This window comes from Myodes glareolus, chromosome 1 (genome assembly GCF_982192425.1).
Source record: "Myodes glareolus chromosome 1, mMyoGla1.1, whole genome shotgun sequence".
In the NCBI taxonomy this organism is placed as follows: domain Eukaryota; kingdom Metazoa; phylum Chordata; class Mammalia; order Rodentia; family Cricetidae; genus Myodes; species Myodes glareolus.
In genome coordinates this window covers 121409211-121436539 of record NC_142026.1, presented here as the reverse complement: position 1 = coordinate 121436539, position 27329 = coordinate 121409211, and the positions used below count along the sequence as shown (strand labels likewise).

The following is a 27329-nucleotide window of genomic DNA, read 5'->3' as shown; positions in this document are numbered from 1 at the left end:
AGACAACTTCTAACTAAAATCACTCCCGTATTTAATAACGTGTAACAGGGACTCAGAGTCAGTTCAGAAGACATACAGGAGGTGCGAACATGGTCTGGAACATCATCTCCGAGTTTTGAAGTGAAAGCAAATCTCTAAAACCCCAAAAAGTTTTACCATCTAGTTGACTGTAAAACTACTGTTTGCCCTGACAAAAATGAGTTTGTTGAGAGTTCCACACACACACTGTAAATAGCGGCGGTGGGGTTGGGAGTGGAATTTGGGCGGGGGTGGTGGTGGAGTTTAACCATAATTTAAAAAATAGTTGAAAAAAAATAACAGTTATCTTCAATGGGTCATGATGTAAATATAGAAAAAAGATAGGTATAGTGTCATGTGGATTATGCTTATTTGAAAAACAAAGATTTCACTTTAAGTCTCCCTGCTTTAACATAGACAAGGAAAGGTTCACAGTAAGATGAATTATTATTTCCAAGAACGTCATTTTAGGACCTCTGATTGTGTCGCATGTTTTTCCCAGTTATCTGTACTAATGGCAGCACACAGTTGTTCAAAATAAAGTCTGACCCACAGTGGGCTGTGCAGTCGGGGATGAAATACACTCACGACAGTCAAAGCAATACTGGCACTGACCAAACAATGTTCTTATTATTTAAATACAGTATTTCCAAAGCAAAGTTAATCCAATTGGCCATTATGTACACAAATGAGTGGATATTAGTTTACATATACACATATATCATATGAAATTCAGTACAAAGATAAATTTTAAATAAATGTTATCTGTGAAAAATATAAAACGTGAGTGATAAAAAAAAGGTCGATTTGAGTGATTGTTCAATATTTGGTGCTTAAAATATTTCAAAAACTATTCATATATATGAATATATACATATATATGTACGTGCGTGTATGTGTATATATATTCTGGTGGAAGTTACAGAGGGTGAGAGAGATAAGGAAACCGTGTATGTTCAGTGTGGTTTAATAAGTAGGGGAAGAGATCCAAGGGAAGGTTTCCACACAGGCAAGGCTCACACAAAATAAATAAATAATCAGAAGTGAATGAAATCCAGTTTACCCCAGGCCAATGCTACTCGAAATTGAACTAAGAAATACTCAAGTGAATGTCACTCAAAATCGAATAGCACCAAGGAACTTTCCAGAGCAGATAAACGAAGACAAATTTTGATAATGTGCTCATACGATTAGTATACGTAATTGGACTTCCTCCTTTAGTCTTCATGACATTGACCTTAACAATGGCATTAGCGCCTCACTGTGATGCTGAGTGCTAGGTAACTTATAATGACTCCACACAACTCCATTGGTAATCTGCCTGCATTAACGAACCATAGGATGCTAACGACCATCTTTCTAGGCAAGTGCCAGATTCCAAATCTTGCCTCCCGACCCCAACGTCCTTTCTTTATGCTCTAAATTCCGCAGGCTTGGGACCCTCTCTGTCGGCCCACTGTAGGATGCCTTTGGCTGGCATCCAGAACACGTTTCCCTCGGGGCACAGGTGGCGAAGGTCCAAGCCAGCTGCTAGTTGACGCAGGGGCAGCAGAAGCAGCAGATGGTCCTGCAGGGATTCTTCTTCTTGTACTGCACCGCCTTGCGCACCTGTGCCTTGGCCTCGCCGGTGTAGTCGAGGGTCTTCTGCACGTTGAGCTCGATGACGTTCAGCGTGTCCGCCTGCTTCTCCACCAGCACAGCCATCTGCAGGAAGAGCTCGTGCACGTCGCGGATGCGACCCTCCAGCCGCAGCAGCTCGCGGTGGCGGCTCTCGATCTCGTTGAGCGCAGCCCGCGCGCCCTTCACATCGGCCAGCAGGTTCTCCGAGAACACGTCCCACTTGCCCTGTTCGAACATGTCCTCGATCTGCTCGCCCGACACGTCCTTGCCCATGATCTCCAGCTGCCGCTGGATGCGGATCTTGCAGTTGTCGCGCTGTTTCATCTCGGCCTGGTTGTACTCGTACATGGCCTGCTGGAAGGCGCGGGCCAGCGCGCTGTACTGCGCCTGCGAGATGCGTGCCACCGCCGACTGCGAGCCATGCCGGGCCTCTGCCTGCTCACTCAACTCCTTCATGGAGCGTAGCTTCTGGTGGATGCCCTCGCCCCGGGTCTTGATGGCCTTGGCGATGGAGTTGGTGTCACGCTTGATGCTGCTGAGGCGCCGCATGGACGTGAGGAAGCGGACATTCTGCCTCCCTAAGCGCTTCACGTCCACCATTAGCAGTTGATTTTCATCCTGGATGTCCTGGATGACCCGGTACAAGGACTCCAGGATGTGGTCGGTCTCGAACACGATGTCCTCGTGGGGAGCATCAAAGTCATCGTCCCCGTCTGGGAATTGCTGGTCGTAGCTCCTGGACAACTCCAGAAGCTCTGCAAGCCGGTCCTTCATTTTGCCTACAAGTGGAGACAGCAGTTAGAACCCTCTAGCGACAGTCAGATCTTTTCATTAAGAGGGACTGAACCTCAGTGCTCCTCATTCCTTTTCCCTGGGAGCATCAAGGGGCTCAATGCCCCGTGACATTTCACCTACAAGTAGAGACATATGATGGCTCCGACTCAGGCTCTTGACTGTGTTTCCCAGCCTCTACACAATGTACTTCAAAGACACAGGTGCCCTCAACTCAGTCACTAATTAAAAGTTTAGATTGCTTTGGGAATTACATTTTTTTTCTTGTTTCTTGTTTCTCCATCAAGAATTAGACACACTAGCCTTGGTGGTGGTGGTGCACACCTTTATTCCCAGCACTCAGGAGGCAGAGGTGAGAGGATCTCTTTGAGTTGAGGCCAGTCGGATCTACAAAGTGAGTTCTAGGACAGCCAGAGCTGTTACACAGAGAAACTCTGTCTCGAAGAAAACAAACAAACAAACAAATAAATAAATAAAAGAATTAGACACACAGATACAAGGGGGAGAGGGGACCAGAAACGTTTGCAAACTTTTGAATAAAGACAATGTACTAGGCTTTGCGACAGACACTAATTTTTCTCAATTTTGTGGCTGTCACTGTTAAACATCCCTCCCTTGTATTTAGAACAACTCTTAAAAGTTGGCTTATTTAGTCTGCATGGTGGCTACAACTTTAATCCCAGCATTTTGTAGCAGAATTAGGTGGATCTCTGAGTTTTGAGGCCAACCTGGTCTTCCGAGTGAGTTCCAGGACAACCAGAGTTACAAAACAAAAACAAAAACAAAAAAAAGTAAAGTAGATTTGATGTATTTGTCTCTTAAAATGATGTCACGGGCTGCACGAGAGATGACTCAGTGGTTAAGGATGAGATTTTGCTCTGACTGAGGACCTGAGTTCAGTTCCCAGTGTTCATGTCTGCTGGTTCACAACTGCCCATAACTCCAGGTGATCCAATACCCTCTTCTGGCCTTCGTGATCAACTGCACTCAGACAGACAGACAGACACACAGACAGACATACATATGAAATAAAACCAAAGAGATGAGTGAGCATGGCCGTGCACGCCTTTGATCCAAAGGCAAAGACTGGTATATCTCTGCAAATTTGAGGCTAGCCTGGTTTAGATGGTGAGTTCCATCCCTTGCCAGGGCTATGTAGTGAGACCTTGTCTTAAATGAATAATAAGTAAACAGATACATAAATAAATAAAACTAATGCTGTAAAGGTGCTGGGACGGCTCAGAAGATCTGAGTTTGATCCTGAGCCCCTATACAAGCGGTGGATGTGGCAGTGTACACCTCTAACCCCAGCGCTGGGATTACACAGAGGGTTCTTCAGGACTTGGTGGCCGGTCAGGCTAAACAAATCAGGGAGCTCTAACTTTGGCGAGAGATTATGTCTCCAAAAATAAGGTGGAGAGCAACCTAGGAAGACACCAACATGCTTGCACACACTCATGCACACACGCACCCTCCCATACAGGAACACACACACACAAATGCCAAAGCGAAACCTGTTTGAAGTAAAATAACACCAAAATAAAGGCAATTCTAGTAAAGTGATACAAAGCAAATTTTGGACATCAAAATCAGGTGCAGAGGTGTGCACCTGTTGATCAGCTGCCGGGGAGGCTGAGGCAGGATGAACACTTGAGTCTATGAGTTCCAGGCGCACAGCCTGGGCAACACAGCTAGACCCCATTGGAGGGGAAGAAAAAGATTTCTCTAAGGAAATTTCTTAGCTCCTTTTCCCACTATCATTTTCTAATGGTAAGCATTGTTGACATTTTTCACAATCAAAAACCATTTATACAGAAAATTTGAATCATACAATTTTACGACAATAATATAACATGGACTCATATATTCACCATGCAACAGAAACCTTGCCCCCTTTGCAAGGTTGGCACAAATCATTGCTAAGACAAAATCATGTTTCCTAAGTTTACACATTTGGAGTGGAGTGAAAACGTGAGTTGGGGCTAGTTTGCCCTTATACATGATGCTTTCTGGTTAGAAAAAAACCCGTTCCTAGGACATAGTCTGTGGCAAAGCACAGCTCCCAAGAGCTCCACAATCATGCAGATGGCATGATCTCAAAGGCTTTTTTCAGGTTGATATAATTAGTGTCATACAGCAGTGCAGGGTGGACATCTGGATTAGTAACCACGGAGAATGGTGCGCACTGGCCATGGCCTCCCAGCTGCCAGAAACATTATTTATGTAAGTTAAGTAGAAATTTTATTCTGGAATGGTAATGCTTAATAAAACACATTTTCCTACTTAAAATGTCATTTCTGTCCTTTGGCTTTCTCAGTGACCGTGAATGCCATTCTCCTAGTGGAATAATTGACTGGACAGTAAAAAGATCCAGCCTGTTGAGAGACTTGGGGAGAAATTATGAGGCAGATAATGGGCTAAGATGCTTATAGTCTGATTATTTTAATTAATTTTAACTGGTATATAAACATAAAATTGTTCATATTAATGGGGTACTATATCATGTTTCAATACATGTACATACTACATTAAGTTTAAATCAAGTTAGATAGATCTGTCTCCTTAAATATCATTTCTGGACCAGGCTCTACTCTAACATTATAGACAAAACTATCTCCAGCAAACGTATAATTATAAAAATTCACTATTAAACAAGAAAATATAAAATATATTAGTGAGTTTTTTACTTTTTCTTCTTAAATTCTTCTTTATTATTTTTAATGATGTGTGTATATGCGTGGGTGGGTATGTGCACTTGAGTACAGTGTCTGAGGAATCCAGAGGCAAATTCCCTGGAGGTAGGGTTAGATGCAGCTGTGAGCCAGCCAGTGTGGGTGCTGGGCACTGAAATCCGGTCTTCGGCAAGAGCTGACTGTGGTCTTAATTCCTGAGCCATTTCTCCAGTCTATTTTTTCCTTTCCCTTTTCTCCCACCAAGTTATCAGGAAACATTTAAAAGTAATACATGGTTCTGAGACTTTTTAAGAAAATGCTGGAAAGAGGAAACACTGACAGACCACCTGAGGACAACTCAGCAGCACATACTGAAAGCTTTGCAAGTCGGTATCTATTCTAAGGACATACGGGAAGATGTGTGGAGACTGAAATATGCATACTTCCACCACCATATTAAATTTGCAGATATTCAGAAATGACTTCAAGGCACAAAATGCTGAGCTACTTACTGGCTACTCCGTAAGTCACAGAGTGTAGAAGGCCATCTAATGAGATGGAAAATACAAGTTCTCTCGGGCAGAAAAGGTAGCTAGGGAGAAACTGAGGCAGCCCCACGCAACTGTCTGAACGAGACTTGAGCAAGATGCATCAGAGTGTTTTCCTTGAGTCATGGGAGAACATGACTGTCACTATTCCTTCCTTGTGCTGTTCTATATTTTCCATAATTTTTTGAGCTACATATAGATTATAATTAATTTTATAATTTATGTGTGACCATTAGATTGACATTCTGTGTTTCCTGAGAAAGTACACTAACTCACTCGCACAGAATGGGAGCCACATCCATCTGCCAAAGACGGTCTATAACCACCAGAAAGCTGGTTTTCTTCTAACTTTCCTTTTTCACACACGTGCAATGTGGCCTGAGAGCTCTCAGTACAATAAGGAGGAAGGGAAGGAAGGGGGATTGCTTAACCCTTCTTTTGTTGAGCAATAAAATTACATGTGACGGCACATAGAGAAGTAAAGGGTTGATGGCGCCCAAGTGGATTTCAGACATAGGGAGATCATGAAGTCACCCGGAGGGTTCCCAGTGCCGCAGCTCCAGAATGAGCTCCTTGTGATATTTAGTACACAGACAAATTTGTAGCCCATTCCACAGATTCTTATTGTGGAAGCTTTGTGACCATGAAAGTAGGGCAGTGCTGGAACACCTTAATGGTCCTCAGGCTGAAGACAGACTGAAAGGGCCCAGAACCAACAGCGAAAGAAAAGGATGGCTCTTGGTCTCTCCCGCCCCCACTATCAGAAAGATGATCACTGTCTTCTGGCTTCTGGGGATGGAGAGGGACTGCATAGGAAATGAAGATTAACTGAGAACTTACTTTCAGTCTGGTAAGTTGTGAAAACAATCCAGGAAGCCTGAAGTGGAGTAAGCAAAAATGGTATGGGTTTATTAGAATCTCATCACTCTCGTATGAACAGTTAAGGCAGACACTAACAAAAGGGCACTGAAAATGGATATTGGTTTTCACTATTATATGGCACCTGGAAGTACAATAATAAGTTATCTAACAGAATTCAAAATGAAGGGTGACACGACTCTATTAGCTAAATATAAGGGCCACTGGGACCCGGATCCTACTATTGAATTTGGTCTGTAAAATCTTGCTATTTTCTAAATATGGTTCAGCTGGTAGAGTGTTTGCCACCCAAGCATGAGGACCTGTGTTGAAATTCCCCAGCACCCATGCGAAAATCTGGGTTCAGTGATGTAAATCTGTAATCACGGCTCTGGGACAGTAGAGAAAGGCGAATCCCCCGAGTTCCAAATCCAGTGAGTCCTTCACTCAAAAAATAAGATGGAGAAAAATTTTTGAAGACATCTGATGTTAACTTCCTTCCTATACATGCACACATACACTTATGCATGCACAGGTGTGTGCACACACATGAACACATGAGAATACCACCACACGCACACTCCCACACACACATTTTCTGTCCTATCAGGAAAGATGACTCAGGAAGGTCAGTGAATGGGTATGATAACTGTATACCTGACACACTGGACGCTACAGAGAACAGCCAGGACACCACTGTCCCTGCTTATCCCTAAATAAGCTTTCGTAAGCACAATGTGTAGCTATAACTCTGCTCATAAGGGAGAAGGTTTATGCACACTTAGTCTGCAGCAACAAAAAACCAAAATTTTTGATTGTTATAGTCTAAATTATGCCCCCTTAAAGTGACAAAGATAAGGCCATCTTGTCCTGACTCCATTTTTGTATCTGCTTAGACAGTTCTCAGCCCTCTCCCCATCCCCCCACCCCAATAGCCATGTCTGCCTTGGCAACACATTTGAGATTTCAATGGCCTTGACCAAATGATTAAAATAAATCAAATAACCAGAAAAGTTGTAAGTAAAAAAAAATTGGCATGTTGTGTCTAAAATAATTACTATGTTCAGGAACGAATGTTTCGAGGCTGCACTGACCCTCACTCATCTAACTTGGATGTAAATTATGATCCTTGTGCTTTTGGCCTCTAAAAACTCTGTATTCCTGAGCTTAGGCACCAAGAGACTTTTCAAAGGCACAAGTCGATTTTTGTTCTGACCACTAATAAAAAGGACTTAAAACTTTTCAGTGTCTTGCTTCTCCCCTGTTGCCACACAGGTGTGTAGAGGCAGGGGCACAAGTATATTCAAGATTTGGCCTCACCCATAATCTGCCACCATGGCTTAGGAAGGCATTGTTGCTGTAGGTGTAATGAATGTCAACACTGCTGTATGAAAAGTCCCCTTATCCACAATGGCCTAGCACATGCCATAGGAGAAACTGTTAAGCCTTAGACAGGCACCACATCCATCTTGGTGGGCTTGCATCCAATTGTGATGAGTCTATGTACGTCAAGTTGGTGGAGACACTTTGTGGTGAGCACCCAAACAAGCTGATTAAGGCTGATGACAACAAGAAACTAGGAGAACGGTCAGGCCTCTGTAAAACCGATCAAGAGGGGAAGTCACAGGAAGTGGCTGGTTGCAGCTGTGGTGTGGTTAAGGACAGCAGCAAAGAAGCTCAGGCCAGGGATATCATTGGAGAACACTTCAAATCCAAGAAATGAATAAATGAAAATTCTGGATCATTTAAGACAAAACAAAACAAAATGATCTTTTAACTGTCCGAATCAGAGTGGTTGCCAGTAACTATCGCATGTGGATTATTTCACCAATACTGTGCCTCATTCCAAGTTCATACATGAAAGTCCTGACCCTAGCATGGCAGAGTGCCTCTGAATTTGGCGGTGGTATTGAAGAAATTAAGTTAAAAAGAAATCTTTGGGGGATGAATCTTAATTCAATATGGCTGGTAAGGAATCCAGTGGGAGAAAGTTTGCACACTCAAAGGTCAGCAAGGAGAAAATAGAGTTAATCTGTGAGCCAAGGAAACAAACCTCAGAAGAAACAAACCTTGTCAAATTAGCCATTTTTCGATGGCTCTGACAAAAAACCTAGACCAAGACAACTTCGAGAAGAATGAGTTTACAGAGGCTGATGGTTCCAGAGCGATGGACTCCATCATGGCGGGGAAGCATCAGGCAAGGCAGCAAAAGCAGAAAGCTGAGGAGCTGAGGGCTCACATCTTGAATAGCAAGCACAAAGCAGAGCAAGCAAACTCAAAGTAGTGACTCTTTAAACTCTCAAAGTTCATCTCTAGTGACATTTCCTCCAGCAAAGCCATATATCCTAAATCTCCCAAACAGTGCCACCAACTGGGGGCTCAGGGGTCAAATGCTCCAGACATTGGCGGACATCTTGTTCAACTCTCCAAACTTGCGAACACCCGGACATTGAATTTACAGCACCCTGAACTTGTGAGAAACCAGTTTCTGGCGCCAGGGGTATCCAGCCTTTTGACAATGTGATACAAGGGTGCCATCTATAAAGTTCACACTGGAGAACTACGTACTGAGTTGTAAAAACGAACAAACAAAAAACCAACCAAACTATAATGTATGGTTGTTTAAGTAAGTGTGAGAGCTTTATGTTGGGCTCCATTCTCAGCTGCCCTTGGTAGACTGTGGTCAGCAAACTTGACAGGCCTAGAAGCCATTCGGACTGTCATACCTCAGTATGACAAACCAATTTATACATCAAGGTAATACCAACAAATAAAACCCTTCCTGGCTTCACAACAATATGTTACAAGTATTTTGACTTGTAGTGAGAAAAATTAGACACGGGTGTGCAGAATGTAGAGCAGAGGGAGGTTCAGATTGGACCATGGGGAGTTGGCCAGAGAGGTGAATTGGAGAAGACGGAAGAGAAACAAACCCTACAGTCCTTTCTAAACTTACACTTATGATAAACACGGGTTTCAGACTTCATTCTGCTTTCGTGTATGTCTTTGTTAAGGTTTCTATCGCTGTGAAGAGACACCATGACCATGGCAACACTTATAAAGAAACCATTTAGTTGGTACTACCTTACAGTTCAGAGGTTCCCATTCATTTTTTTTCTTATTTATTTATTAAAAATTTCCACCTCCTCCCCGCCTCCCTTTTTTCCTCCCCCTCCCCACCTCTCCCTCCCTTTCTAGTCCTAAGAGCAGTCAGGGTTCCTTGCCCCTTGGGAAGTCCAAGGTCCTCCCCCCTCCATCCAGGTCTATAAAGGTGAGCATCCAAACAAACCAGGCTCCTACAGAAATCAGTCCATGCAGTAGAATCAAAACCCAGTGCCATTGTCCTTGGCTTCTCAGTCAGCCTTCATTGCCAGCCACATTCAGAGTGTCCAGTTTGATCACATGCTCCATCACTCCCAGTCCAGCTGGCCTTGGTGAGCTCCCATTAGATCAGTTCCACCGTCTCAGTGGGTGGACGCACCACTCGTGGTCCTGACTGTCTAGGTCACGTTCTCCCTCCTTCTGCTCCTCATTTGTTCATTCTTATCATGACAGAGAGCATGGTGGAGTGTAGGCAGACATAGTTGGCTATGTCCTGATCAGAAGACAACAGTAAGTGGACTCAGCCCCTGGAGTTATCTTGAGCATAGGAAACCCCAAAGCCCACCCCGACAGTGACACACTTCCTCCAACAAAACCACACCTCCTAATAGTGCCCTTCCCTATGAGTTTATGGGGGACAATGACATTCAAATTACCACAATGCTCAAAGTTCAGGAAGTTTAATGTTTTCCTTTCAATATGAACCTAAGAACACATTTAGACACAGGCGCTTTACAGTATTTGCCATATCTAACTATGGACGAAGCAGAAAGGATCTTGTCCCCGAAAGAGCATAAACGGTCACTTTTGTATAGTGGTCAAGTTCTTATTTCAGCTTCTGTGCTATGCAGCTGTTAGGCCTGGGGCTTACAGCAAATTTTAAACAATTATGAAAGGAGATGAAAGCTGCAGATCAAAAGGTGTTTGCTGGACCACAGGAGGCCCTGGGAAAAGCTCCTCTAGCACCCCCATCTCTGGTGGGTGCGGCCCGCACCAGGGTACACTGCCTGGCTGAAGGCGCAGCCCTACCCATGCTTGATGAGGTCACGGCCTGCTCAGCTGTGATCACCCTGTATAGAGCTTGCTCAACCACTCACTCCGGCTCAGCCACCCCCACGCCACAGTCATCTGGCTGGGAACAGGACATTCCACTATGTCACAGTAGCTTCGCGGTTGTTTCCCAGCTCACCCATCAGAACACACCCTTAAAAGACAACCCAGGCTCTTTCCCCAACCCCTTGACTCAAATCCATTAAGAATCGTTTCGCTCAGCTGAGTAATCCTTGATGCTCTGCTCTGTTTCTTGATTTTAAAAGGGGGCATACCAAAAAGGAAGAAAGTATTCTTTTGTTTTGTTTTTGAGACAAGGTTTCTCTCTGTAGCCCTGGCTGCTCTCTGGAACTCAATGTGTAGCAAACTCAGAGATTGGCCCACCTCTGCCTCCTGGGTGCTGGGATTAAAGGCATGTGCCGCCACCATCTAGCAACTGTGGAAGGTTTATATAGACCAATTCATGCTACCCTCACAAATAGAAGAAATGACTAATAGCTAGGGGTACTTTATTGTTACTTTATTGAGTACTTTATTACTCACTGATGTAACTGTCTTTGGGTTGCTCTGTGTCTCCCAAGTGTACTCTTTTTTAAATCCCTGTTTAAGAAGCTAACAGGAATCACAGAAAAATCATAATTTATGGAAAATAAATTCTCATACATTTCAAATGAAAATTTGATATAATTTGAAATAAAAATATAAGCAATATTCCAAATAACTATCTTAATGATCATAATATTTGATGATCATGGCCTGAGGTATATATTTTTAACTGCACATTAAATTTATGATATTCTATTCATATTTTATCTAAAATTTCATATAAAAGCAAAACCATTCACTTTTCAAAAATTACACATTTCTTAACAAATTGGAGGATAGTTCTGTCTTCCCTGTTGAAAACTATAGTCACAGTGAGGAGACAATAAGGCTCTGTGACACCGCTTCATAGTGCCCACGCTGCACAGGAGCGGGGTGGGGGCTGCTTCACGGTACCCATGCTGCAAGGAGCTTGGAGGGGGGCTGCTGCTTCACGGTGCCCATGATGCACAGGAGCTGGGGAGCTGCTTCACGGTGCCCATGCTGCACAGGACAGCACAGAGATACCTGGTAGCTCTAACCTTGGCCAGGGTTCAGTCTGATAAGGGATCTGGAGAATCTGAAGAGCCAGTTTGGGAATAGAAGTGGGTAGTTTTGAGTGTACCTCAATTCTACTGTTCAGTTCACCCAAATAAGGAGCAGCCGGCAGGATCAATGCAACCTTCCAACTGCCTATCACACAGTGTCAGCAAGAACTGAACCACAGCAGTTTCTCGGACTGTACTAAAAAGAACTGAAATTCGTGGGAGTTTAACTAAGTCTCTAAAAACTGTCAGGAGTTGATGTGGCCAGACTCATCAGAATGTTAAGGTGACAGGAGAATTGTCCTCAGAGCCAGGGGTCTACTTAGAATCCCCTATCTAGACATTGAAGTGTGAATGGCTTACGGTTCAGTCCTGGCTGTTCTGTGAAGTCATGTTCTGATCCCACCTGTGCCCTCCTCTGGGATTCCTCAGGCTTCCAGGGTCCCAGTAGGTACACAGTGGGGATTCCCAAGAAAGGGAGGCATGTCCTAAGAGACTGGGGCTTTCCAAGCCTGCCTTTGTCACCTTTCCTTGCTAGCTACCTCCTCCCATGAATGAATGCTGACTTCAGTGTTGGGAGAGGACTCAGTGGGATGGTCCACGAGGAGCTGCCACACACAAAGAGTAAACACTCTGTCTTTGCTATCTGCTTTCATTGTTCTGGAGATTCATGGGACCTTAATCCTCCCAAATAAATAATGCAGACCTGGTAACCACATGTGTGAACAGTGCTATTAATATAATCAGTGTGCTATGAACAGCTTATGTCCCATTTCATCTATGGCCAAAGTGACCTTGACACCTAGGAGTTACTATATTATTTGAGCTTAAACCTTTTTAACGGAGGTTGTGGGAGCACATGTACCCTATGGCACATATGGCTGTATCTGGAGGTCAGAAAACAATCTTGTGACAGTTCTTTCCTTCTACCGACCTTTAAATCAGTTCCAGGGACTGGACTCCGGTCACCAGACTTTCACAAGTCCTTTACTGACAGAGCCATCCTGCCAACCCTATTTGAGCTTTTATATAACTTATTTCCCAAATATTCTAAAAATATCTTTCCCCCCGTTTAACTCTTTATAAGAACACAAAAATATTACAAAATAATATCATATAAAAATAAAGATTTTGGGGGCTCGAGAGATGGCTCAGCTGTTGAGAGCACTCACTGCTCTTCCAGAGGACTCGGGTTCAATTCCCAGCACCCACATGGTAGCTCAACTGTTTGTAGCTCCTGTTCCAGGGGACCTGACACCCTCACACAGACAAACATGCAGGCAAAGCAGCAATGTATATAAAATGAGAATAAATAAATAAATTAGAATAAATTTTTAAAAAATACAGATTTTTTATATCATCTATTAAATATGTGTCATGATTATAAAAATAGTCCCCAATAAAAACCTAAAACATCTGTTTCCAGATTCTTTTTATCCCAACAAATGATGAATATTCAGCAATTGCATTCAGAAGCACCAACCCTGGAGCTATGAAGTAGAACAGAGGATTCTGGGAGGTTTCTTCTGGATAGGGACATCCCACAGAGCCACGGAGGAAAACCGTGTGGTACATTCCACCAACGAAAAGCTTACATGAACTATGCAGGTGAAACTAAATAAAATGAAGAATGATGAAGGCAACCCTGAAAAGTTAAGAAAATTCTAGAAAGGAAGAGAATGGTCACATGTGCTTTTTGTTCAAGCATCTCAAGGAGGATATTCCAGCTCCGTACATTTCCAAGACTATGAAAGAATCCTGAAGTGTACGAGCCAGGCTGAGCCCTGATAGCATGTCAGGTGCCCATGTCTCCCTCCCTTTCCATCCTATTGTTTGAGACAGGATCTCTCACCGAACCTGGAGCGATTCAGCTGGGCTGCCTGACCAGCAAGCCCCCTGGGGTTTTCTTGTCTCCGCCTGTTCCGTGTAGGGATCATAGACCCGAGTTGCCATATCTGGCTCTCCACGTAGGTGCCAGCGATCTGAGGTCAGGGCCTCATGCTTGTACAGTAAGAGCTCCATGGAGTGGGGCGACAGAGGAAAGGTCTAAACTGGCAACTGGGCACCTGACTGGAAAACCGTCTTCCAGATGAGGAAGGAGCCTGTGGGCTTGTGCAGGAAGATGACGATAACAGAATTCCAGGGGGATCATAATCTGAGAGGAGAGTGAGACAATCTGGAGTTGCATGATTGGAAAGAAAGCCAAATGAACGAGACGAGAATAAGGTGGAAAAGTAATTAACTGTCTAGAAAGCAGACCATACAGTGCGTTCCAGAACATAATCAGGATATAATACAAGGTTCTGCTTCAATGAGTGTGCTTATAATATTAATCACTGAATATTGTTCTGGCTTAAATGGTGAAGAGTTGTACTGGGGGTGGGTGCCCATGTCTTGATAGAGAAGGGGGGAAAGGAGCAAGGGCACTATCAATGCCTGAAACTGAAAAAACAGAAAATTGTGATAGAGGTACGCTGTTTGGAGATTGAAGACACACACCTCAGAGGGTCGGGTGTGGTTGCCTTTGGTGGAAATGAGAAAGAAGACTGGGTTTTTTTTTTCATTATATGTTTAATGGAATTAATTGGTTTTTCTCAAATATGTAAGTTTGACAAAAATTAAAAAAGAAAGACACAGACATATAACCTTACCCATTTTTTTGCAGGGGTTGGCTAATCATAAGTTCAAGGCCGGCCTGAGCTAAAGACTGAGCTCAAGGGCAGACTGGGAAGTAAATGAGACCCCATCTCAAGAAAGGCAGCAGGGGTATATTTCAGTCACAGAGTGGTTTTCTAGCATGTGCAGGGGCCTGGGTTTCATCCCTAGTACTGGAAAAATAAAAACAAAGAGGTTGTAGGTGGGATTCTAACTATTCATCAGCTCACTGTGCCCTTACAGTACACTCAATAAACGTCCTTCCTGAAGGACAGAATGGGAGGGGGAGTGAAAGGGGAGAAGAAAGGGAAGGACAAAAGGAAGCTGGGAGGCATGAAAGGGGAAGACTGCCTCTGAAATGCAATTACTAACCAGAAGGCTGATGCTGTGACTTTGGCTAGTGTAGGGTGATGAAGACTTCAGAAGAGCCAGGTGTGGTGCCACACATTTCCAATAGCAGCACTCGGGTGGGTGAGGCAAGATCGCTTTGAGTTCAAGGCCAGTTTGGTCTGAGGTACATAGAGAGTTCCAGGATAGTCAGAGCAGCATTATAGAGAGACCCTGTCTCGAAAAGATGGAAAAAAAGAAAAAAGGAAAAGAGGAAGGAAGGAAGGAAGGAAGGAAGGAAGGAAGGAAGGAAGGAAGGAAGGAAGGAAGGAAGAAAACGAGAGAGAGAATTCAGAAACTGTCTTCCTGATGAGTGTGCCTCTTTCTGACACTGACTCTGGGTAGATTCCACTCCAGAATAAACACTTAAACACATTTACGAGGGAATCAGAAAGTCTTCACATGTTAAGTTTTGATTGCAATAAACCCAAGCTTCCCACAAGGCTTTAAATTAAAAACCTGAAAATGAAAATTACCCAGAGCCAGCTGTGGTATGCTTGCGTGTGATCTTCGCACCGGGGAGGACGAGGCAGGAGTACAGTGAATTCAAGTTCTGCCTCCACAGTGAACCCCTGACGTTGGAATGGGAATAGGGGAAAGTTGAGACCATGATCCGAAAGTAACTCTCATGGGGCTGGGGTGATGGCTTAGTCAGTGAATTGACGAGTTCATTTCTCCAAATTGACATAAAAACAAACATAGAAACAAACAAAAACAAAAAACCAGGCCTAGTGGCACAAGTTTGTTCTCTAGCTCTGGTGAGGCAGAGACAGGTAGACTCAGGGGCAGGCTGGCCAGTCGGCCACGCTAATCAGGGATTTCCAGAACAAGTGAGGCAGCCTGTCTCGAAAAACAAATAGATTGGCACCTGAGGAACAACACCTGAATTTGATCTCCGGCTTCCAGGTGCTCAGAGGTGCACACGCATGTGATACATACACACAAAATAAAGCAAATAATTCTCAACTAATGAATACTTAAGTTTTTTATATAAATTGAAAATACAGTAATAGAAAGTAAAGGAGGTCTTGGGTGACATGGCATCTATCATAAAACAATAATAAAAGTGAATAGCATTTTTTAATCTAAAAATGTAGACAAAGGGATAAGAGTAAAATACTGAGAACCACTACAATTACATACGGAGAACCGGTGAGTGATCACACACATATCAGAATAATAAGAAGAATTTAAACTAATCAGGCTGTCATAATTGGCTGGCACAAACTGAATTCTCTGTAATCTTTACCATAAACTCTCTAATATGTCTTGGGAAATTATAGATTTAAAAATGCAAAATCAATAAGAGAAACACTCATTAAAAAATTCATAAATCTTCATCTGTCCGTTAGAATAATGAGAACAGCTGGGAGAAATCCCAGAGGGAAAGGAAACCAAGAATAAGGACATATAACTGGAAATCTCCACACAACAGGAAGAGAATAACAAGATGCTAGTCAGACTTAGCAACTTACCTCGAAATGAGAGCAATAAAAACACAAGCTTCCTCTGTGCTTTCAACACTAAGACTAAACTGAAGCAATGAAAATGTCCCTTATGTTTATGCTGAGGACAGCAGTGGTGGAATATAGTAAGGTGTTTGTCAGTGAGCCAGATACACAAATGCCCACAGCTCCCAAAATTCAATTAAGAGCAATTCATAACTTGAGAAACTGTCCAGTTCGATATCAACAAAGACGGGCTGACCAAGTAGAACATTCCCACTCTCAGCTGTTAACCTTTGAAGACAAGTTGATGTGCCTATTATTTTAGTTCTTAAGGAACAAATTTTATCATCTAAAAAGTATTTCACTTTTTTGGAAAAAATAAAATGTATTGTATTTATGTATGAAACTCCCCAACAATAAGAAATAAACTAAAAAAAAATTAAGGTAGAGAATACATAGTAGAAGACACATGCTGTCTGTCTCTGACCTCCACCCACTCAATAAAATAAGGAATTAAATTTAAATTTTATGCCTACACTCTATGTCATATAGGTAAGCAAACAAAATGCTGAGCATATTAGCTAGCTTGATTTAATCGTGCACATTGCACATGCATATTTAATGTCACAAGGTGCCACACAAAATTCACAAATATGATTAATGGATCAAAATAATAATGGTGTGTGGTGGTTTGAGCAAGAAATGTACCCCACAGACTTGGGTATTTGAACACTTGATCCGCAGATGGTGGCACTGTTCAGGGTGGCCTAGGTGAAGTAGCCTTGGTGGAGAAAGTATGTCACTGGGAGAGAGTTTTGAGAGCAAAAAGCTCTGCCTCCTACTAATTCACACTCTCTGTTGTGTGCTCAAGATTCAAGCTGTGAACTCTCAGCTTCCTGTTCCAGCCACCATACTTGCTGCTTGCTGCCAAGTTTCTCTGCCATCCTGCGCTCTAACCCTCTGCAACTCAAAGACAAAATAAATTCTCTTCCTTAAGTTTCCTTTGATCTTGTTGTTTTATTACAGTCACAGAAAAGTAAGTAATGATTTGCAGTTTAAACATTAAATCCTAATAGCTAATATATATTAAATATTATTTATATATAATGAATATATAAAAATCATGAATTAACCTTTCCTGTCCTCAGATAAGCTTGTAAAAGCAGAGGAAAAATAAGTCAGCAGGATAATAAGATCAACAATTGGCCAGAAGAGAAGAAAAAGGAAGGACCCAGCATGAGCTGTAAAGCTGGGAGAAGGTTACCAATTGCAACACAGGTATTGCAACCTCTCTCCCCTGCGTGGAAGCCAAGTTCACAGATGAGAATTCAGAACTGACACAGCTCTGAGTGCATGTGCTTCACCTCTTGGACCATTTATAACAAAGCCTCGAGGATGACACTCCTAGACCAAGCATAGAGACTCGGAAAAATTATCTTAAAAGCCATTTATGTTACATTTATTTATTTAGAGATTTATTTATTTTTATTTTATGTGCATGAGTGTTTGTCTGCATGCATGTATGTATGTATGTATGTATACCACCTGCATGCCTGGTGCCTGAGCGGTGCAGAAGAGGGGGTCAGATCCTCTGGAACTGGAATTACAAATGGCTGTGCTGTGGGTAGCCATGTGGATGCTGGAAACCAAATCTGGGTCCTCTGCAAGAGCAGCAAGTGCTTTTGACTGTGGAGCTCTCTCTCCAGGCCCCACTTTTATTTATTCATTTTGTGTGAAGATTGTATCAGTGTTCATCACCTTGTGGGTCCTGGGTCATTAGGCTTGGTGACAAATGCCCTTACTCACTGAGCCATCTTGCTAGCCCTATACTCTTAAAAGCAATTTTTAAAAGCCTACCACACAAATTAATGAATTTCGGAGCTTTAAATTTGTTTGTTTGATTTTGATTTTTGCCACTATATATTACACATTGGAATATTAAGACCAACTTCTAACCACAGCAGATTCCATAAAACACTCAAAAACTTCCTTCTCTGTTCCTTCCTATCGATTTCACTCTTCAAATGAAGGAATCACTTTCTTCTCTTTTAGCAGCATTGCCCTCCCAACACATGCACACACACATGCATGCGTGTGCACATGCATGTGCACGAGTGCACGCACATATATACAATCACGCACACACAGATACAAATGTGTGTGCACTTGCATGCCCACATACACATGTGAAGGAATCTCAGTTTGGATCTAGAATCAGCAGGTCTCCCTTTGCTGAAAAGGGGACCCTTGTAATAAAAGTCGCCCTCCCGGCTTCGATTTTGGTGTGAATTGGGTTTCTTGAGAATGTGACCTCTTCTCTGACCTCGGACTGGGTCACTCCCACGCTTCCTCTTTCCTAATACTCACCATTTGTTCCCCTGCTGAGCAGTTTACAACACAGCCTCTTGCTGTTTGGGTTCTGCTTGCAGGCAACCTCCACGGGGTCCAGGGTTGTGCCTACGCCTGTGCCTGTGTTTGTAACGTTCTCTAGAGTATTTAACATGAAGACCCTTGGTAAATGGTTCTCAAACAAATAAGGTCACTAGAATGCTTCTTTTCAGTCACTTTTATGAGTCACAGGGAAAGATGGCCCTTGACCTCCCAGTGGCAATAAACTGAACAATAAAGACAGGAGGACCAGGCAGTGGTGTTCAGAGGAGAGTGTCAAACTCTGAGAACATGAAGTCTTCTTAGAGAACATAGGGCTGGAGGTAACTCCCAGTGGCTTACTCGGAGTTATCTTCTTGATAGGGGAAAGGAGAGGAAACTGAGGCAGAGCTTACTTGAGCAGGAGCCCAAAGCACACATGGAGGGCCCAGAAATGGCAACCGCCAGACTTCTCAGGAATGAAGAAGACAGCAGAGTGCTCCCATTGACCAGGTTATTCTGCAGATGACTAATGTTTCCTGCAAAGATCTGATTCCAAATCAATATGCTCTCAAGTGCCTTCCCCTTCCAAGAAAAATTATTGCCCATTTCTGTGAGTCAAACGATGTGTTTTTCTTGCATCTATGAATGTTTAATCTTTCTTCCCAAGCTACCTCTTTCGTGCCATTAGATGGTCATTAAGGTTTAAAGCTAGCACCTTGACATTTGCTCTGCATAAGACTTCCTGGAACTTCCTGTCCTTGCAGAGTTACCGATTCCTATAAGGGGACCCTCCTTCAAGAACAGCTTTTCAAGGAATTTGATGTCTCTGCATCTGAGACGGGAGAAAGCCAGGGCAGAACTTTCTTTCCTCTCTCCCTCCTTCCCTTTCTCTCTCCCTTCCTCCTTTTCTCTCTTCCTCCCTCCCTCCTTTCCTTCTTCCATTTCTCTTTTTCTTCTTCTTCCTTCTTGCTCCATCTCTTTGGTTTTTTTGTTGTTTGTTTGTTTGTTTTGAAATAGCCTAGGCAATTCATTCTGATATTCATATCCTTCAGACTACACACTGAGGTTTACTGGGCTATTTCAGGATTTTCAAAGGTTTTAGATAAGTGTTAGGGAGAGGGAGAGGCAATGACAGCAGTAATAATACAATGTGTCTTTTCTGTCCTTCCAGGCTGTTACACCGTATGAAAGGACTCTGTCAGCAATAAAGAGCCATGAAATATCAACAAGACTTTGTTTCATGTAGTTTGCTATAGTAAATAAAGAGGTTACAAAGTGGGCAGTGCAGTGATAGTACAGAATTCATCTCATGAACTGTCCTACTTTATCCAAAATCAGATTGTGGGTCACTAGCCCAATGGGTGTGAGCAGAAAGTGAGGAAGGAAGCCAGGAGGGGAGGCAGGCTTGCTGCCTTTCAGAGATGACCCTGAAGCCAGAACATGTCCTACTTCCTCCATTATTCCAAAAAGCTGAAATTCGCATTATTAACCAATAAGTTCTGTAAAGAATATTGCTTCACATCTTTGAACAGAGGGAGGTGTAGAACAGTTCACTACACAAAAAGGAATACTTTATTGGGAGGCTTTTATCCCGAGTATCTTAGAACCTACTAAGAAGGAAAACACCCTCAGTGAATGCTAAAGACACGTCATTGTCTCAACTAGAGAGTTCAAACCCTCAAACCAATTCACACTAAAAGTTACGAGTTAGTAAGCCTTATAAAGAATTTGAATGACATACACTAGTCTCCAAGACCCATAGATTTAGAGATTGAACCACAAATGCTTACAATAACAGATATTTTTGTTTTCACCAAAAGTCACAGGATGGCTAGAAAAGGGGTGGGGCCGGAGGGAGGCTCTGAGGGAACCTGCCAAAGCCAACCATAGCAGTGGCCCTCTCTTAAGAGAACTCTCAGCAGAATTGAAGAAGCAAGATAAACCCACATGAAATAGTAATGCAAATCTTTCACTTTCTATTGAGAGAAGGACTTAATGAACCATAGGCAGCCATAGGAATTTAAACAGACATTTAAATTTAAAAGAGACAGGTGGGTTGAGTTGCCTAAGAAGGCTCTAAGTTGCCTTCCATTCAACAGGTGACTATCAATTTCCTGATAAATCTCAAGTGTCAAAACATTTAATTCACAGAGCAAGAAAACGTTGAAAGGCACCAAGTTTTATACGTCAGAACAACTTAGAGCTTTAAACTTGGTGTATTTGGTTAAGTCTGTGCACAGCATCAGCTTGATGTCTGTATCTTTAAACGACCCAAAGTCAAGATGATCGTTACTGTGTTGAACAAAAACCAAAGTATTTAGCCAAGTCAGAGGAGGTCAGGTCATCAGACAGTGAGGATGGTGTAGAGTTGGGACTGGACTTGGTGGGGAGTGGCTTGCTGGTGAGAATACCTTTGTTAGGACCAATGGCATCAACTCAAATGCCCCAAGGACAAAACAGGATCTCAGCAGAAGATAACTGAATCATCTGTCAAGCAAATGCCAAGAGGATACGGGTACATCAGGGTTTGCTCACTGCGGGAGATTCTTCACGTTAGGGGCAGGCAAGTACCTGTTTTAGAGTCCAACCAAGACGAAATAGACATCCATAGGCAGATTACAAACCAGGAATGTGAGATTTGGAGTTCTTATGTCCCTGACTGCATTTGTTAGTGATTCCTTCATCATGGGACCCACAACCTGTTGATTAGCACCCGGGGCCCCTGGCCAGACTTTCTGCTGACCAAGACATCGATAAAAGGGAAAAGCTGAATGACCATTCAGTGCTTAAGAAACAGTTCTGGAGGTCAGAGCTCTGAGACTCTTCCGACGCTCTTAGTCTCCATAAAGACGTTTAGTCCGTTATATCCATGGTGGGGAGCATGGCAGCAGGCGACGGGCATGGCGTTGGAACTGCAGCTGAGAACTCACATTTGATCGATGACTGTCAGGTAGAGAGAGAGAGAGAGAGAAAGAGAGAGAGAGAGAGAGAGAGAGAGAGAGAGAGAGAGCGAGCGAACTGGGAAGGTGGCAGGCTTTTGAACCCTTAAAGCTCACCCTCAGTGATATTCCTCCTCCAGTAAAGCCACACTTTCTATTCCTTTCCAAATAAATCCACCAGTTGGGAACCAAGTATTCAAATACATGAAGCTATGGAGGCCATTATCACTCAAACCACCACACTGGAGCAATTTATGGTAACCTCGGTTGTATTCCTAGATGGATCACATATTTCTTCAAAGGAAAGCAGGAGAAAGACGCGACACAGCAAAACAGAGGCCATGGAAGTGTTCGGATTATGACTGGAGCTATTCCCGCTCAGGGAAGAATTGTTGTGATTTAAAAAAAAATGATGGTAACTTGAGTTTAGTACAAAGTCTAAACAGTCATTTATTCATCTGTTTCTTCAGAAAGCATGTAGAAACTATGGAGTCAGGTGTTTGGAATAAATTTCCAATACTGTCAATCATTACCCTTCCTTGCAGTAGTTAGAGAACTTATCACAGGGGTTCAGTGAGTAATAAAAGACTTAACCTATTTATTGAGTCTATAATAATACCTGGTCTACATAAGCACTCAATACATCAACCCTAGTTTGGCTTCTGTTGCTATGTTAACACACTGACCAAGAATAATTTAACAGAAGAAAGGCTTTATTTGGCTTATATGTCCTAAGACATAACCCATTACTGATGGGTGGGCAGGAGCTTGGGGCAGGAACCCGAAAGCAGGAACTGAAGCAGAGACCATGAAGGAATGCTTCTTACTAGCTTGCTCTCCACTTCTTGTTCAGCTTGCTTTTAAAATACAGCCCAAGACCACCTACTCAGGAGTGGTGCTACCCACAGTGGACTGGGCCCTTTCAAATCAATTATTAATCATAAAATGTCCCACAAATATGCCCACTGGTCAACCTGATGGAGGAAATTCCTCAGTTGAGGCTCCCTCTTTCCAGATGACTCTAGTTCGTGTCAAGTTCACAAAATTAACTGGCAAAAAATCCTAGTTATTATTTGGTCAAGATTTTGCCCAAGGCATGTTAAATTTTACATGCCAAGTAATGTACAAGCTCCTCACCATCCTTTAGCTTATACCAACTCTTCCATTGGGTGGGATGCTCCTCTTCCAGTCACTAACAAGGAATACAGGCAGCATCTTACCTCTTCTCCCCGCTTCCTCACTGCCCAGCTCTCAAGAGGCAGAGGGATCCTGTATGTTAATACAATGAGATTTCTATCAATGCCTTCCTTCAATTCCCTGTCTCAGCACCACTTTATTCTAGCCTTGTTCATGCAATATTACAGTAATCTCCCTAGGACCATGTAGCGCTCAGCTGTTCTGCTCTAAGGGTGTGCGTGCGTGCGTGCGTGTGTGTGTGTGTGTGTGTGTGTGTGTGTGTGCGTGCGTTCATGTTTATCCATGTGTATGTGTGCACATCTTCATGTGTAGGGGGCGCACATGTTCATGTCTGCGTGGGTCCATATGTGGGTGCCTAAGCTCTCTCACTAGACCTGGAACTTATTGATGCAGGTAGACCAGAAGGTCGGCAAGTCCTGGGACCCTCCTGTCCCTGCTCACCCAGTGCTTAGATCACAGGTGACAGCTGTTTGCCTTACATGGGTGCTGGAGATCAGACTCAAATCTTGGTGCTTGCTACACAAGTGCCTTGCTTCCTGAGCCGTCTCCTCACACCGTTTTTTGTTTTAGTCATGCGTCTGATGCCATTTCTTTCCTCAGAGGCCCCCACAGGATAAAGTCCTGGAGCCCATGTGGCACTCGGACCTTTGTGATCCTGCCCTTTTGTCTTTCCACTCTCATCTCTCTGCCCTCCCGTTGGCCCACCCCCAGGAAACAAGCTGGAGTTTCCTGACCACAGAATACTGTTCCAGTGGTCGGCTCTGCTGCTGTCCCTTCAGCTGGGCCAGCCACCCCTCCAGTTCCTGGACAACCCTCATCCACAGTCCGGTTCATTGTTTAAAGCGTCTTCACACCATCATGCGTCAAGCCAAAGCCAAAGCTCAGGGACACAATGCCTAGCATGCTTTATCTTTTCTTTCTTACACAAGACGTGACTTTGTGCTATGGAGGGAGGGATGACATGTAGAGATTAAAGTTGTTTTGAGTTAGCTGTTGTTCTTTACTAGTTAGCTGTCTCAGAGGACTGGGATGCTTGGTCCACCTTAATCCTCACAGACCCTGCCCAAGAGTCTCTGGCAAATGCCTGAATCCTATTTACACTGTTCCCTGTACACACATATTTAAGATAAGGTTTAAATTCATAAATTGTTCACAGTAAGAGATGCACAAGAATTAATAGAACAATTAATACGGCATGATTAATTTGGTATGAATACATTCCCTCTCTTAAAGTATCTTACCACCAGGTGTGGAGGCTTACACTTTTATGATGAACACTCAGCAGGCCTAGGTCAGCTTGGTCTACATAGTGAATTCCAGGTCAGGCAGGGTTACACAGTGAGACCATGTCTCAAATAAAGTAAATCAAAGTATATTACTATTCCTGGAATCTTCTAGTTAATATATCAGAACTCAGGTAACTAAAGTCATGGTGGTCAACTCTCCAAATGAGGAGCAAAAACCATCTAAACCAATGAACAGACAGCTGCTCCGATCTAGTGGTCTACAGTGAGGAACCACTCATTAGTCACGGTGTTCTTAAAAAGACACATTACTAATCGTGCCCACAACTGCCCAGGGTTAAAAACAGACTGCATTGACCCTCACACAGCTACTAAGTAACATGGAACATGGTTAATTCAAACACTTACAAGTCATGTCTCACTAATGGACCTTTAACCCACATATCAAGTAAAAAATAGGCTGCCTGCAAAGACACGCAGGGGACTGGACCTCCAACTTCCCCTTGCTGACCCACCAATGATTCAGAACATTCGAAATCTCAAGATTTCAACACACACACACGCGCGCGCGCACACACACACACACACACACACACACACACACACACACTGAGGCAATTCCTTTGGGTATAGGATTCTTATAGCACCCCTCCCGTGATGTTGAATTTCCCTAAGAATCTGCTCACCTATGGCCCTAGCTGCCAGGAGAGCACTCTGTCCATGACTGTATACAAACTTGATGAAGAGGCCAGAACAGACCAGAGCCTTGTAGCTGCTGTCTAGGGCTGACCTCAGCTCACCTAGGGTGACAGTTATTCCTGTCTCTGCCGAGCTTCTAGATAGTGAAGTCTGTTTCTAAGAACTATTATCCAGCCACTGTGAGACTTTGTTCTTAATGTCTGGCTCCAGGAACCATCTACTTTCTTCAAGAGCTTCTGTATGTTTCCTAAAACGCTAATTTGGTAAAAAGAAAACTATCTGAAATATTTTTAATTCCAGAGTGACTTACACCCCATTACACCCCATTAAATGTCCTGTTCCTACCAAGTGGTGAAAATGACAACCAAATGACTACTGAATAATGAAATTAATTTTCTACTGAGCTTCTGTGTCAAAGCGCGTGATTTTAAGGGTTATCTCACATCAGCCTAGTGATCCTGGCTGGCATGTTGTCCCACCAGACGCTTTAGGAAACTGAGAACTTGAATAGTTACTCCCTAGACTGCCTGCCCCAGTTTGACAACAGCGGTCTCATCCCCAGGTCGTATTCTAAGTCCGATGATCCAACCCCACTTTTCAAAGGCTTATTAGCAAAGTCACTCAATTAGAGCAACCTCGTGACTCATTTTTGGATGCCCGTGTAAAAACAACAGCTCCTCCCTCTACTGAGAAATGGCTCGAACAAGTGAGAGAGTCACAGGAAGTAAAACTCGGGTCTCAGCTGATGTTCGTGAAGCCAAAAAGCCGGCAGAATTCTGTGGTGTGGTTCCCTGAACAAAGCCACCAGGTCTCCCTCCTATACACAACTCCGGAAGGTCTTCTGTGGGAGCTGTTTCAAGGCGATATCTATGTTCCTGTATTTCCTGGCTCCTGAGTCATACTGTCAAGTTAAAGTCGAGAAGTGCCCCTTCTGATGTGTTTGAGAAAGTGGCGACCAAACCGAAAAGAGCACCTCCATTCAATAAAGCAGAATAAAACAAAACTCAGCATCTCGACTGAAAACAAATGTTGCTTTGGGTAGCTCTATAAAGTCAGTCTACATTCGTAAATTTCTGAAGCACTTCTGATGAAGCGTTCATTATATTCTCAAACATTTAAAAAGTTTACGGCTCTAGGTGAGAAATCCAAAGCCTCGTCCTGAAGGTACCTAGACGCTCAGAGAGAACCACACCCCAAACCCACCTGCTGTTGCTCAGCCTCCCAGCCCTGGGGCAGCACGACCCCCACCCCAGCCAGCCGGGCGCCCCGCGTCCTTGATGCTAAAAAAGTTAGGGAGCCAAGCGGACTACCGCGACAAAACGAACCGTGATCCGGCGTCCGGACGCCCGGAGGAAACCGGGGCCGCGTGTCCCGGCCGCCCTGCTCCCTGCGCTTCTCGCCGGCTCCGACTGTGCTTCTCAGTCGCGGTGCGAGCGCTGCTCCACCCCGACCGCATCTGGACGCCGCTGGCCCCGCCCCCGCCGCTCTGAGACCGCACAGCTGGGGGCCAGGCCCCGCCCCGGGGACGTCCTCGGCTCGGCGCGCGGCTTCCCGCCCCGACACCTGTCGCTCGGAACCCCCGCAGGAGCCCCCTTCCCCGCCCAACCGTCCCTAGATATTACGAGGGGCAGCGTGGACCACCCGGGAACTTCCTCTGCCTTCCCTCGTGCTCTGGGATGGAGAGATGGGCAGGGCGGGATCCGCCGGACTTCCCCCGGGGGAAACCCTGACGGTGCAGATGACATTTGCAGTCCAGAGCATTTCCGAGGCTGGGATGCTAGAAACCGTTTCTGAGCGTGGGTGAGGTTTGAGGCTGCGACAGAGAGGACCAGCGGGACGGCCGAACCGGTGGTTGCCGGTCACTGAGACACTGAGCCCCGCCTTCCACCAGCCCCTTCACGCCTCCTCTCAGTGGGGGCACCCACAGGAGTATTCTTGGCACCTTACTGGAAACTCAGAATCAGAAAAGGGGTGTTCGGTGAGGAGGTGGGAAACAGTTTGACCAACAAGTGATTTGTGCATCTATGCTAAGAAACTACCAAAGAGCTCCGGTGCCCAAAGCCGGAAGAATTTGAGGGACAAGATAGCACAGGAGGGACGAGATAACACGGAGTAGATCCGCAAATGGCGAGGCCTGAATGACAGTCTCCCAGGCAGAGCAATTTCAAGAAACTCTATTCTCCTGGAAACGAAGCTTGGGCCGTGGAAACTGAGTATGGGCCTGAGTACGGGCCGGGCCGTGTAGAGGGGCTATCACCCAACCATGGATAGTAGGGTGGAGGAGGTAGCTTTCACCACACAGAACTGGCATGCACTTCATCCAAAGCTCAAGGTCAGAAAGAACACTGATGCGTGCTCTAAAAATGCTGGTGGAGATGGAACTTTCCTCTTGATGCCTTTCTCCTCTTCACCCCTGTTTTATCATGAAGGTCCACCCAAATGAAGTCCCTTTAAATAAATCTCTCTAGCTCCAGGCCAGCCTGGGAGCTGGCTCCGGGGTTAAAGCCCTTTAGCTTGAGAATCTAAGTTAGATTCCCCAGAACCCACATAAAAATGTTGAGTCTGCTGACCCATGCCAAACTTTGGTAAGGAGGGGCCAGCCA

At 44.1% G+C, this 27329-nt stretch overlaps 1 protein-coding gene across 4 annotated transcripts; it reads right to left on the bottom strand.

Moving 5' to 3' along the window:
* Positions 1–623: 623 nt before the first annotated feature.
* On the bottom strand, positions 624–26194 carry Stx11 (syntaxin 11). 4 transcript variants are annotated; one of them, XM_048425181.3, is made up of 3 exons: positions 26052–26175; positions 6491–6527; positions 624–2417 (listed from the first exon to the last, which is right to left on the bottom strand). In XM_048425181.3, exon 3 carries the CDS (start codon positions 2410–2412, stop codon positions 1549–1551), a length of 864 nt encoding a protein of 287 aa, XP_048281138.2. In that variant the 5' UTR covers positions 2413–2417; positions 6491–6527; positions 26052–26175; the 3' UTR covers positions 624–1548. The 4 variants fall into 4 exon arrangements, with proteins under 4 accessions (XP_048281138.2, XP_085544673.2, XP_048281137.2 ...); XM_085688547.2 differs by lacking the exon at positions 6491–6527 and adding an exon at positions 22724–22855 and having other exon boundaries at positions 26052–26159; XM_048425180.3 differs by lacking the exon at positions 6491–6527 and having other exon boundaries at positions 26052–26194.
* Positions 26195–27329: the final 1135 nt, after the last annotated feature.

Bases quoted from the DNA above. Each gene is read 5' to 3' on its own strand.
- Stx11 (XM_048425180.3), bottom strand. From the start codon at position 2,412: ATGAAGGACCGGCTTGCAGAGCTTCTGGAGTTGTCCAGGAGCTACGAC.